This window comes from Vidua macroura, chromosome 1 (genome assembly GCF_024509145.1).
Source record: "Vidua macroura isolate BioBank_ID:100142 chromosome 1, ASM2450914v1, whole genome shotgun sequence".
NCBI classification, from domain to species: Eukaryota; Metazoa; Chordata; class Aves; order Passeriformes; family Viduidae; genus Vidua; species Vidua macroura.
Window position 1 is genome coordinate 153,031,801 of NC_071571.1, and position 11,347 is coordinate 153,043,147.

The 11,347-nt window shown below is 51.8% G+C and overlaps 2 protein-coding genes and 3 pseudogenes across 3 annotated transcripts in view; 2 read left to right on the forward strand and 3 right to left on the reverse strand.

Moving 5' to 3' along the window:
- The window catches only part of LOC128819137 (feather beta keratin-like), a 68,953-nt gene that overhangs the window by 29,498 nt on the left and 28,108 nt on the right, over positions 1-11,347 (forward strand). The window lies entirely within an intron of this gene.
- Positions 1-11,347, forward strand: part of LOC128819028 (feather beta keratin-like) — a 93,900-nt pseudogene that overhangs the window by 28,541 nt on the left and 54,012 nt on the right.
- LOC128819118 (feather beta keratin-like) lies at positions 2,399-3,042 on the reverse strand (annotated as a pseudogene).
- On the reverse strand, positions 5,475-5,786 carry LOC128819272 (feather beta keratin-like). Its single transcript, XM_053999332.1, has one exon. It carries the CDS (start codon positions 5,784-5,786, stop codon positions 5,475-5,477), a length of 312 nt encoding a protein of 103 aa, XP_053855307.1.
- Positions 8,402-9,045, reverse strand: LOC128819127 (feather beta keratin-like; annotated as a pseudogene).

Here is an 11,347-nt window from a genome sequence, read left to right on the forward strand (position 1 = left end):
GTCTGCTGGAGGAGAAAGCGTGAGGAGAAGTGTGTGAGGGAGAGAGGCTCTTGGCCGGCTTTTATGCTGGTTCTGGAGGGGCGGGACAGTCTTGTCCCATGGCCTTGGGGCATTTTGCCGGGAGCTTCTCTCTGCTGACCCCGCTTGGTGAGTCACGAGGTGGAGATTGTTTTCCTTCCCACAACTCTGCAGTGTCATGACCCTCTTTTGAGACCATGTCCATCTGACCTGGACAGCAGCTTTTAAGTGATAGTTGGTATTTGGGAGCATTAGCAAGGAAGATGTGTGTCAGAGAAACCAGAATAAACAAGAAAAGTCTAGGAGAAATACTGTTGTCATCAGTGAGGTTATTTTGTGGCACTTGAGTGATTCAATTTGTGGGTATTCTGTGAAGAGCGGCCCCATGCCACCACAGCCATGTCAGGCTGCTGTGGCCTTTGCAGCTGTGCTGTGCATGAGGAGCTGCCCCTTCCATCGTGGTCATTCCTCCTTTCAAGTCTGAGTGTTTGAAACCAAAGGCTGGTATTGATGGTGTGTGTCAAAGGGGACTGAAGAGATGACTGATACTTTGTAGAGCTGGGGTGTCATCTGTGAGGTCACCCATTGGAGCTCATGGTTTTGGGTTTGTGGTTGTGTTGTAAAGAGGGGTCTGAAACTATCGCAGGTGTGTCAGGCTGATCTGGGCTTTGTCTCTGTTTAGCTGTGAGCACCTGGACTCTTCCATTCCATTCACCCCTTCCTCTCCCTACCTCCATCTCTCCAAGCCTGTCTACATGCCTGCCTTCTCATGTGGGTGATGGCAAAGTGATTTCTGTGATTTAGGGAGGCCTCCCATGCTCACCACAGTTTTGTGTTGGTTCATCCATAGCGCTCATTTTACCTGGGCCCAGGAAGGTCACTGTGGGGTCACAGAGCTGGGCTATATGCATGGAAAGGGAATGTGGTGAAGGATAAGGAGAACAAGACACATGAGGGGCAGGTGAAGGAACTGTGGGTGTTTAGTTTGAGGGGCTGAGCTCAGCGGTTGTTATTCAGTTGCGCAGAGTCCAGAAGGAGTAAGGTCTCAAGGGAAGGAATTCAAGAGTTGTATCCATGAGGCCAGCCCTGTTCAACCTCCTCAAAAAGGACGTGGGCTGTGGGAGGGTTGTCCCCTCAGCAAGTTGGCAGCCCATGGAGTGGCTGAGGCATCACTTGGTTGTGCCACCAGTCAGAGGGAACTGGAGACTGAGGGTTGAAGGCATCTCCTGAAGTTCCACAGGGGAAAATGTGAAATTATGCCTCTGGGCAGGGTGGTAATGGGCCCCAGGTCATGCCGGGGGCTGAGAGGCTGGGTAGGAGCCTTGGAGAGCAGGATGCTGTGGTGCTGGTGGAGAACAAAGGGACCACAAGGTCTCAATCAAGCCTCACTTAAAAGGGTGTCACCAGTGTTCAAGATAGGTTTCATAAAATTGTTGGAGGAAGTCCATAGGCTCAGTGAAGTGAGTCCAGTTCAGGGCCAGAGAGATTCTCAAGGGGCTGGAGGATGTTTCGTAGAGGAGAGGCTGAGAAAGCTGTGACTCTCAGGAGACAAGGATGGATGAGGGTGCTATCAGAGTGTGCAAATTCCTGCTGGCAGGGAATGAAGTGAAGGAGCCTGGCTGTTCTCAGCAGTGCACGTGTCAAGGACAGATGCACAAGGGCAAAGGGAAAAGAGATGGAAATCTTTGGTCAAATAAGGGAAGCATTTTTCGAAGCGAGGGTGATCTGCGACTGGAAGAGGTGGTGGAGTGTCTGTGCTGGGTGATCCAAATCTGAGCTGCCCATGGTGCTGGAAATCGGGCTCTTGCTGACTCTGCTTGAGCAGGGCAGTTGAAGCACTTCCGCTCCAGAGTTTGTGCCTAAGTGGATGTGATATAGTTTCCCCTCTTTGCTGGAAAGGCTTGTGATTCCTGCTGGGAAGAGACTTTGTCAGGTGTGTGCTGGCATGGAGAGACTTAACCAGAAGCATTGATGAGCTGGAAAGCATTGATGTTTCAGTGCCTTTGGTGTAGAAAGCGATGGCTTTGGGTCCTGTTTTGGAAGGTCCTCCCTCAACCAATTTTCCCCTACCATTCTTGGTTGTTGCTGGTGTGGACATATTTCTTAAAAAATGCATTGAGCCATTTTCCATCAAAGCCAAAAGCCTGTTTATTTCTGGCGCTGTGCTGGGTAAGCACGTGAGGCAGAATTCAAAAAGAAGAGGAGGCGTGTAAGGCTTTGATGCACACAGAAGTTTATTGAGGCAAAAGAATGATGAGGGAGGATGAAGAAACTGAGAAGAGCTGGTCTGATGTGCAAAGCTGGCTACCACCAGCCGAGGTGCTTTGCTTGCCGGAGCTGTTGCCAGAGGCCAGAGCTGGTGGTGTCAGGGCTGGTGCCGAAGGCCCTTAGCAGATGTAGCCGCCCCTTCTGCCATAGCAGCCCAGGCCTCCCAGGCCGTAGCCAAGGCCAAAGCCAAATCCACCAGAGACGGGCTGTCCCTGGGCACTGAGCTCACTGCCCAGAGCAGCCGAGGAGGTGGATCCGACGGCGGTGTTCTGGGGGAAGGAGGTCATGATGGGTCCTGGCAGGGTGACCAGCACAGGGGAAGGGTTGATGATGACGCTGGAGTTCTGGCATTGCAGGGCACAGGGCTCATTGCAGCTGTTGGCCAGCGGGGTGGGTCCGCAGGGCTGGCAGAGGTTGTTGCAGGCCATGGCTGTGATGTGGATGGTGCCTGGAAGAGAAGGGATGAGACAGGGCAGAGTTGTGGGGGTGTGAGGGGCAGTGATGCAGGAGGGTGATGGAGTGTGGAGGCTGTTGTGGGGCTGTGGGGAGGTGTGAGGGCTGCGGAGGCTGGGGCTGAGCCTGATGGAAGTGAAGGGCCCAGAGTGCAGGAGGAGGAGGGTCAAGGGCTTGAGACTCACCTGTTGTTGGCAGGAGCGGAAGGTGTCAGGAGAAGTGTGTGAGGAAGAGTGCCTCTTGGCTGGCTTTTATGCTGGTTCTGGATGGGCGGGACAGTCTTGTCCCATGGCCTTGGGGCATTTTGCATGCAGCACCTCTTTCCTGACCCATTGTGGTGAATGATGTGTTGGGAATTGTTTTCTTTGCCACATTTCTGCAATTCCATATCCTGGTCTTGAATCTGTGTCTCCATCTGACCTTGGCGGCAGCTTTTAAATGCGAGTAATAAAGAGCAAAATTTGATGATGATGTTGATGTTTTTCAGGGAGGGCTGACACCATGACCAAAGCTTTGGACAGTGAGGCGTCATCCATGAAGTCACTCCACAACACTGGTGTGCTGTGGTTTGTGGTTGTCTTTTGAAGACGGACCCTGTTCCCTCCCCTGTCTGTTAGGATGGTCTGGGATATACAGGTGTACTTGGGGTGACAGATCTGGACTTTTCATCATGTTTTCTGATTCCCCACCTTGGCTCCATGTCTCTATGCCTCTCCTTTCCTCTTGGAGATGGGAAGGTGATCCCTGTGATTTCGGGAGGTCTCCCATGCTCCCCAAAGTCTTGTGTTGGTTCATCCATAGCGCTCATCTTACCTGGGCCCAGAATGGTCACACTGTGGGGTCACAGACCTGGACTCTTAGAAATGGAAAGGGAAAAGAAGTGAAGGACAAAGAGAACATGACACATGAGGAGCAGGTGAAGGAACTGGGGATGTTCAATTTTCAGAGAAAGGTTGTCCTTCTTGCCCTCTGGAGCTACCTGGAAGAACATAATTTGACATTAGTCTTGTCTTCCTTTTATTCAGCCATCAGCGAAGAGGGAATGGAGTCAATTTGCTGCAAGGTAGATTGAGTTTGGAATTAGGGGAAATTTCTTCACATGAAGAGATTTCAGGCCCTGTACATGACTGCCCAGGACAGTTGAATAGTCACCATTTGTGAATGGATTTAGAAGCCCTGGAGATTTGGACTTTGGGAAGTTTCATGGTGGCCTTAGAAGTGATGGAGGAACAGTTGGACTTGATGCCATTTTACATGTAAGTCTTCTACACATGGAACATTTCTGAGATTGGTGGCATTCACAGATTAGTTTTGCAGTTGGACTGAATGTGAAGAGTCTTTTCCAGCTGAAGGGATTCCATGGGTGTTGGGGGCAGCTGAGCAAGGGAGGAGAGGATAGATGGGAGCAGCAGCAGGTGAGGGGTGAGCCAGGCCTTGGTGGTCTTGAGCTGTGGCAAGTGCCGATGGGTGAGGCCACTTGGAGGATTTCCCTTGAGGAAATGGTGCTTGGCTGAGCTGTGTGTCTGCTCTGTGCCAGTGACTCAGCCTGGGCATGAGGGGAGAGCTGTGGCTGCTGTTAAAGTCAACCCTTTTGTGAAGCCTTTGGTGCTCCTTCCCATTCTCGACTCCCGGGTTGCCTGAGGGTGCAGTGAGTGGCCAGAGAGTGGCTGAGAGGCTGGCCCAGAGGCTGGGGATCAGTGGCGTGAAGTCCAGATGGAGTCAAATCTCAAGGGAAGCAAGTCGAGAGCTGCATCCATGAGGCCAACCCTATTCAAGATCCTCAGCAACAATGGGGGCTGTGGACTGTGAAAGAAGGCGAGTAGACGACCAGCAAGGTCCTGGAAGGGTGGAGAAGGTTTCCTAGAGGAGAGCTGAGAGAGCTGGGATTCCCAGGGGCCAAGGATGGATGGGGGTGTCATGAGTGTGTATGAATCCCTGATGGCAAAGAATGAATCCAGGGAGCCCGGTTGTTCTCAGCAGTGAAGGAGAAAGAGGTTTGCAAATGAAACTGGATGCAAATAAATGGGCAAAGAAGGCAAGAAGTTTTCGTTGTGAGAGTGGTCAGAAAGTGTAAGAGGTGATGGGATCTCCCATCAACATCTCTGATGTCCTGGGAGATCCAAAACTGAGCTGTCCATTGTGCTGGAAATCCGGCTCTTGCTGACTCTGCTTGATCAGTGGGGTGGAAGCACTTGCAATCCAGAGCTTGTGCCCAAGTGAATGATGTTATTTCTTTTTTTGTGGTGGAGATTCCAGTGTCTTGCTGGGAAGAGATTTTGTCAAGTGTGTGCTGGCATGGCGTGAGACTTCCAGTTTTATGCTCAGGAGGGGATTGGGCCAAATGCTTTGATGTATCAGGGAATGGGCTTGTGTCGTGTTTTAGAAGGTGGCCCCTGCTCAGTCCCTGCTTCCCATAACAGACTTGGTGGTTCCTGGTGGTGACCGATTTGCTAAGAAAGGTTTTGTTCCCCTTTTCCATCCACCCCAATGGCCAGTTCATTGCACAAAATGTGCCGGAAGAGGGTGGGAGAGTATTGGAATTAAAAACAAAGAGAGTCATCTGAGGCTTTGATGCAAGAGAACTTTATTGAAGCAAAAGATTGAAAAGACCAAAGGAACAAGTGGAAGGGATTGTGTAAGGTGCAAGTTGGGCAACCATTAGGTGAGGTGCTTTGCTTGCAGGAGCTGTTGCCGGAGGATCAAATATGCTCTGTGAGGGCTGGTGCTGAGGGCCCTTAGCAGATGTAGCCATAGCCCCTTCTGCCATAGCAGCCCAGGCCTCCCAGGCCGTAGCCAAGGCCAAAGCCAAATCCACCAGAGATGGGCTGTCCCTGGGCACTGAGTTCAGTGCCCAGAGCAGCCGAGGAGGTGGATCCGACGGCGGTGTTCTGGGGGAAGGAGGTCATGATGGGTCCTGGCAGGGTGACCAGCACAGGGGAAGGGTTGATGATGACGCTGGAGTTCTGGCATTGCAGGGCACAGGGCTCGTTGCAGCTGTTGGCCAGTGGGGTGGGTCCGCAGGGTTGGCAGAGATTGTTGCAGGCCATGGCTGTGATGTGAAGGTTGCCTGGAAGAGAGGGGGGTGACACAGGGCAGAGACATGGTGAAGCAAGGGGCAAAATGTCAGAAGGGGAAGGGAGCATGGAGGCTGTTGTGGGGTTGTGGGGAGATGTGAGGGCTGCTGAGGCTGGGGCTGAGCGTGCTGGAAGAGAGGGTGCAGGGTTGCAGGAGGAGGAGGGTTAGGGGCTTGAGGCTCACCTGGTTGTCTGCTGGAGGAGAAAGCGTGAGGAGAAGTGTGTGAGGGAGAGAGGCTCTTGGCCGGCTTTTATGCTGGTTCTGGAGGGGCGGGACAGTCTTGTCCCATGGCCTTGGGGCATTTTGCCGGGAGCTTCTCTCTGCTGACCCCGCTTGGTGAGTCACGAGGTGGAGATTGTTTTCCTTCCCACAACTCTGCAGTGTCATGACCCTCTTTTGAGACCATGTCCATCTGACCTGGACAGCAGCTTTTAAGTGATAGTTGGTATTTGGGAGCATTAGCAAGGAAGATGTGTGTCAGAGAAACCAGAATAAACAAGAAAAGTCTAGGAGAAATACTGTTGTCATCAGTGAGGTTATTTTGTGGCACTTGAGTGATTCAATTTGTGGGTATTCTGTGAAGAGCGGCCCCATGCCACCACAGCCATGTCAGGCTGCTGTGGCCTTTGCAGCTGTGCTGTGCATGAGGAGCTGCCCCTTCCATCGTGGTCATTCCTCCTTTCAAGTCTGAGTGTTTGAAACCAAAGGCTGGTATTGATGGTGTGTGTCAAAGGGGACTGAAGAGATGACTGATACTTTGTAGAGCTGGGGTGTCATCTGTGAGGTCACCCATTGGAGCTCATGGTTTTGGGTTTGTGGTTGTGTTGTAAAGAGGGGTCTGAAACTATCGCAGGTGTGTCAGGCTGATCTGGGCTTTGTCTCTGTTTAGCTGTGAGCACCTGGACTCTTCCATTCCATTCACCCCTTCCTCTCCCTACCTCCATCTCTCCAAGCCTGTCTACATGCCTGCCTTCTCATGTGGGTGATGGCAAAGTGATTTCTGTGATTTAGGGAGGCCTCCCATGCTCACCACAGTTTTGTGTTGGTTCATCCATAGCGCTCATTTTACCTGGGCCCAGGAAGGTCACTGTGGGGTCACAGAGCTGGGCTATATGCATGGAAAGGGAATGTGGTGAAGGATAAGGAGAACAAGACACATGAGGGGCAGGTGAAGGAACTGTGGGTGTTTAGTTTGAGGGGCTGAGCTCAGCGGTTGTTATTCAGTTGCGCAGAGTCCAGAAGGAGTAAGGTCTCAAGGGAAGGAATTCAAGAGTTGTATCCATGAGGCCAGCCCTGTTCAACCTCCTCAAAAAGGACGTGGGCTGTGGGAGGGTTGTCCCCTCAGCAAGTTGGCAGCCCATGGAGTGGCTGAGGCATCACTTGGTTGTGCCACCAGTCAGAGGGAACTGGAGACTGAGGGTTGAAGGCATCTCCTGAAGTTCCACAGGGGAAAATGTGAAATTATGCCTCTGGGCAGGGTGGTAATGGGCCCCAGGTCATGCCGGGGGCTGAGAGGCTGGGTAGGAGCCTTGGAGAGCAGGATGCTGTGGTGCTGGTGGAGAACAAAGGGACCACAAGGTCTCAATCAAGCCTCACTTAAAAGGGTGTCACCAGTGTTCAAGATAGGTTTCATAAAATTGTTGGAGGAAGTCCATAGGCTCAGTGAAGTGAGTCCAGTTCAGGGCCAGAGAGATTCTCAAGGGGCTGGAGGATGTTTCGTAGAGGAGAGGCTGAGAAAGCTGTGACTCTCAGGAGACAAGGATGGATGAGGGTGCTATCAGAGTGTGCAAATTCCTGCTGGCAGGGAATGAAGTGAAGGAGCCTGGCTGTTCTCAGCAGTGCACGTGTCAAGGACAGATGCACAAGGGCAAAGGGAAAAGAGATGGAAATCTTTGGTCAAATAAGGGAAGCATTTTTCGAAGCGAGGGTGATCTGCGACTGGAAGAGGTGGTGGAGTGTCTGTGCTGGGTGATCCAAATCTGAGCTGCCCATGGTGCTGGAAATCGGGCTCTTGCTGACTCTGCTTGAGCAGGGCAGTTGAAGCACTTCCGCTCCAGAGTTTGTGCCTAAGTGGATGTGATATAGTTTCCCCTCTTTGCTGGAAAGGCTTGTGATTCCTGCTGGGAAGAGACTTTGTCAGGTGTGTGCTGGCATGGAGAGACTTAACCAGAAGCATTGATGAGCTGGAAAGCATTGATGTTTCAGTGCCTTTGGTGTAGAAAGCGATGGCTTTGGGTCCTGTTTTGGAAGGTCCTCCCTCAACCAATTTTCCCCTACCATTCTTGGTTGTTGCTGGTGTGGACATATTTCTTAAAAAATGCATTGAGCCATTTTCCATCAAAGCCAAAAGCCTGTTTATTTCTGGCGCTGTGCTGGGTAAGCACGTGAGGCAGAATTCAAAAAGAAGAGGAGGCGTGTAAGGCTTTGATGCACACAGAAGTTTATTGAGGCAAAAGAATGATGAGGGAGGATGAAGAAACTGAGAAGAGCTGGTCTGATGTGCAAAGCTGGCTACCACCAGCCGAGGTGCTTTGCTTGCCGGAGCTGTTGCCAGAGGCCAGAGCTGGTGGTGTCAGGGCTGGTGCCGAAGGCCCTTAGCAGATGTAGCCGCCCCTTCTGCCATAGCAGCCCAGGCCTCCCAGGCCGTAGCCAAGGCCAAAGCCAAATCCACCAGAGACGGGCTGTCCCTGGGCACTGAGCTCACTGCCCAGAGCAGCCGAGGAGGTGGATCCGACGGCGGTGTTCTGGGGGAAGGAGGTCATGATGGGTCCTGGCAGGGTGACCAGCACAGGGGAAGGGTTGATGATGACGCTGGAGTTCTGGCATTGCAGGGCACAGGGCTCATTGCAGCTGTTGGCCAGCGGGGTGGGTCCGCAGGGCTGGCAGAGGTTGTTGCAGGCCATGGCTGTGATGTGGATGGTGCCTGGAAGAGAAGGGATGAGACAGGGCAGAGTTGTGGGGGTGTGAGGGGCAGTGATGCAGGAGGGTGATGGAGTGTGGAGGCTGTTGTGGGGCTGTGGGGAGGTGTGAGGGCTGCGGAGGCTGGGGCTGAGCCTGATGGAAGTGAAGGGCCCAGAGTGCAGGAGGAGGAGGGTCAAGGGCTTGAGACTCACCTGTTGTTGGCAGGAGCGGAAGGTGTCAGGAGAAGTGTGTGAGGAAGAGTGCCTCTTGGCTGGCTTTTATGCTGGTTCTGGATGGGCGGGACAGTCTTGTCCCATGGCCTTGGGGCATTTTGCATGCAGCACCTCTTTCCTGACCCATTGTGGTGAATGATGTGTTGGGAATTGTTTTCTTTGCCACATTTCTGCAATTCCATATCCTGGTCTTGAATCTGTGTCTCCATCTGACCTTGGCGGCAGCTTTTAAATGCGAGTAATAAAGAGCAAAATTTGATGATGATGTTGATGTTTTTCAGGGAGGGCTGACACCATGACCAAAGCTTTGGACAGTGAGGCGTCATCCATGAAGTCACTCCACAACACTGGTGTGCTGTGGTTTGTGGTTGTCTTTTGAAGACGGACCCTGTTCCCTCCCCTGTCTGTTAGGATGGTCTGGGATATACAGGTGTACTTGGGGTGACAGATCTGGACTTTTCATCATGTTTTCTGATTCCCCACCTTGGCTCCATGTCTCTATGCCTCTCCTTTCCTCTTGGAGATGGGAAGGTGATCCCTGTGATTTCGGGAGGTCTCCCATGCTCCCCAAAGTCTTGTGTTGGTTCATCCATAGCGCTCATCTTACCTGGGCCCAGAATGGTCACACTGTGGGGTCACAGACCTGGACTCTTAGAAATGGAAAGGGAAAAGAAGTGAAGGACAAAGAGAACATGACACATGAGGAGCAGGTGAAGGAACTGGGGATGTTCAATTTTCAGAGAAAGGTTGTCCTTCTTGCCCTCTGGAGCTACCTGGAAGAACATAATTTGACATTAGTCTTGTCTTCCTTTTATTCAGCCATCAGCGAAGAGGGAATGGAGTCAATTTGCTGCAAGGTAGATTGAGTTTGGAATTAGGGGAAATTTCTTCACATGAAGAGATTTCAGGCCCTGTACATGACTGCCCAGGACAGTTGAATAGTCACCATTTGTGAATGGATTTAGAAGCCCTGGAGATTTGGACTTTGGGAAGTTTCATGGTGGCCTTAGAAGTGATGGAGGAACAGTTGGACTTGATGCCATTTTACATGTAAGTCTTCTACACATGGAACATTTCTGAGATTGGTGGCATTCACAGATTAGTTTTGCAGTTGGACTGAATGTGAAGAGTCTTTTCCAGCTGAAGGGATTCCATGGGTGTTGGGGGCAGCTGAGCAAGGGAGGAGAGGATAGATGGGAGCAGCAGCAGGTGAGGGGTGAGCCAGGCCTTGGTGGTCTTGAGCTGTGGCAAGTGCCGATGGGTGAGGCCACTTGGAGGATTTCCCTTGAGGAAATGGTGCTTGGCTGAGCTGTGTGTCTGCTCTGTGCCAGTGACTCAGCCTGGGCATGAGGGGAGAGCTGTGGCTGCTGTTAAAGTCAACCCTTTTGTGAAGCCTTTGGTGCTCCTTCCCATTCTCGACTCCCGGGTTGCCTGAGGGTGCAGTGAGTGGCCAGAGAGTGGCTGAGAGGCTGGCCCAGAGGCTGGGGATCAGTGGCGTGAAGTCCAGATGGAGTCAAATCTCAAGGGAAGCAAGTCGAGAGCTGCATCCATGAGGCCAACCCTATTCAAGATCCTCAGCAACAATGGGGGCTGTGGACCGTGAAAGAAGGCGAGTAGACGACCAGCAAGGTCCTGGAAGGGTGGAGAAGGTTTCCTAGAGGAGAGCTGAGAGAGCTGGGATTCCCAGGGGCCAAGGATGGATGGGGGTGTCATGAGTGTGTATGAATCCCTGATGGCAAAGAATGAATCCAGGGAGCCCGGTTGTTCTCAGCAGTGAAGGAGAAAGAGGTTTGCAAATGAAACTGGATGCAATTCAATGGGCAAAGAAGGCAAGAAGTTTTCGTTGTGAGAGTGGTCAGAAAGTATAAGAGGTGATGGGATCTCCCATCAACATCTCTGTTGTTCTGGGAGATCCAAAACTGAGCTGTCCATTGTGCTGGAAATCCGGCTCTTGCTGACTCTGCTTGATCAGTGGGGTGGAAGCACTTGCAATCCAGAGCTTGTGCCCAAGTGAATGATGTTATTTCTTATTTTGTGGTGGAGATTCAAGTGTCTTGCTGGGAAGAGATTTTGTCAAGTGTGTGCTGGCATGGCGTGAGACTTCCAGTTTTATGCTCAGGAGGGGATTGGGCCAAATGCTTTGATGTATCAGGGAATGGGCTTGTGTCGTGTTTTAGAAGGTGGCCCCTGCTCAGTCCCTGCTTCCCATAACAGACTTGGTGGTTCCTGGTGGTGACCGATTTGCTAAGAAAGGTTTTGTTCCCCTTTTCCATCCACCCCAATGGCCAGTTCATTGCACAAAATGTGCCGGAAGAGGGTGGGAGAGTATTGGAATTAAAAACAAAGAGAGTCATCTGAGGCTTTGATGCAAGAGAACTTTATTGAAGCAAAAGATTGAA